The following is a 1,142-nucleotide window of genomic DNA, read 5'->3' as shown; positions in this document are numbered from 1 at the left end:
AAAAAATTTTTTATTCATTAAATATACATAAAAAGTTTCTCTGTACAGATTACAAATTAGTCTATTTACACGCAAAGAGGATTTAAAATTATGTTCAAAAAAATAGAAGATAAAATTGATATTATATAAATATAAAAATAAATAAATAGCTAAAATAATAATACTAATTATTATTATAATAATAAATAATATAATTATTTATATTTTTACAGCTGTTCTTGGTCGCCAGGTGTCAGAAAAGATCTGACCCTTTTAACTGAGTTGTTAATGAATTTGTTGTTTCGCACTTGTTGCACGAACGAATCGCGTTTCTTTATCGATGTTGACGGTTTTAGATTTGTGGCTGTTGTTGCTGCTGCTAAGCTGCTATCAGCTGTGGCTAGGCTGCTACCAGCTGCTGCTATGCTACTATCAGCAGCTGCTGTGGTAGATGTTGTTGCTGCTACTGTGATATCAAACGATATTGGTGGGAGTTCTGTTGATTTTGTCCAGAATGATGTCGAGAAGAGGTCGTGCGGTGAAGTAGGTGGTGGCTGTTGTGTGGCTGTTGTGGTGTCGTCGTATTTTGATGTGGCCGCTGCTGCTTCTGCTGTTGCTGTTGATGTCGCTGGAGGCGACGACGATGATATTAACGTTGACGTTCGTGTGCTTGCAAATGATGATGATGATGATGGTTGAGGTGGGATAGTTACTAAAGACGGTGACTGTGATGATGTTGCTGAAGTTGATATAGACGCTAATTTAGTGGACGCTAGAAATGCAGTAGTGGTTTTTGTCGAAGCTAGTGCTGCAACTGCTACTGTGGTTGTTGTAGTTGCGGCTGTTGTTGCTGGACGAGAAAATACTGTTCTCCAGTCAGCTGTTGTTGAAGCAGTCGTGGGTAGAGTTGTGATGGGTCTTAGTGGAAAAAATGATAGCGACGTAGTTGACGGCATGGTAGATTTGAAAGGGAACGACGATGGTGAAGATGATGCAGCTGTTGATGACGTAGATGATGACGATGTGATCGACTTGAGAGGATAGGATGACGGGGCAGGTGATGGTGAAGATGACGGCAATGTGGCTAAGAATGGATTCGTTGCTATGGGGAGTGTTGTCCCTTTTAATGTTGTTGTTGCTGTTGTTGTTGCTGCTGCTGTGTG

General features: G+C 40.4%; 1 protein-coding gene across 1 annotated transcript in view; it reads right to left on the bottom strand.

Moving 5' to 3' along the window:
• The window catches only part of HELRODRAFT_188171 (hypothetical protein), a gene marked incomplete at its 5' end in the record, with an annotated part of 2,470 nt that continues 1,328 nt past the window's right edge, over positions 1–1,142 (bottom strand). Inside the window, one exon of the mRNA XM_009011698.1 lies at positions 1–648. Within this exon, the coding sequence (XP_009009946.1) occupies positions 207–648 (442 nt within the window). The 3' untranslated portion in view covers positions 1–206. The remainder of the gene's footprint in view (positions 649–1,142) is intronic.

This window comes from Helobdella robusta (assembly GCF_000326865.2).
Source record: "Helobdella robusta unplaced genomic scaffold HELROscaffold_1, whole genome shotgun sequence".
Classification (NCBI taxonomy): domain Eukaryota; kingdom Metazoa; phylum Annelida; class Clitellata; order Rhynchobdellida; family Glossiphoniidae; genus Helobdella; species Helobdella robusta.
This window is presented reverse-complemented; position numbering and strand designations above follow the sequence as displayed.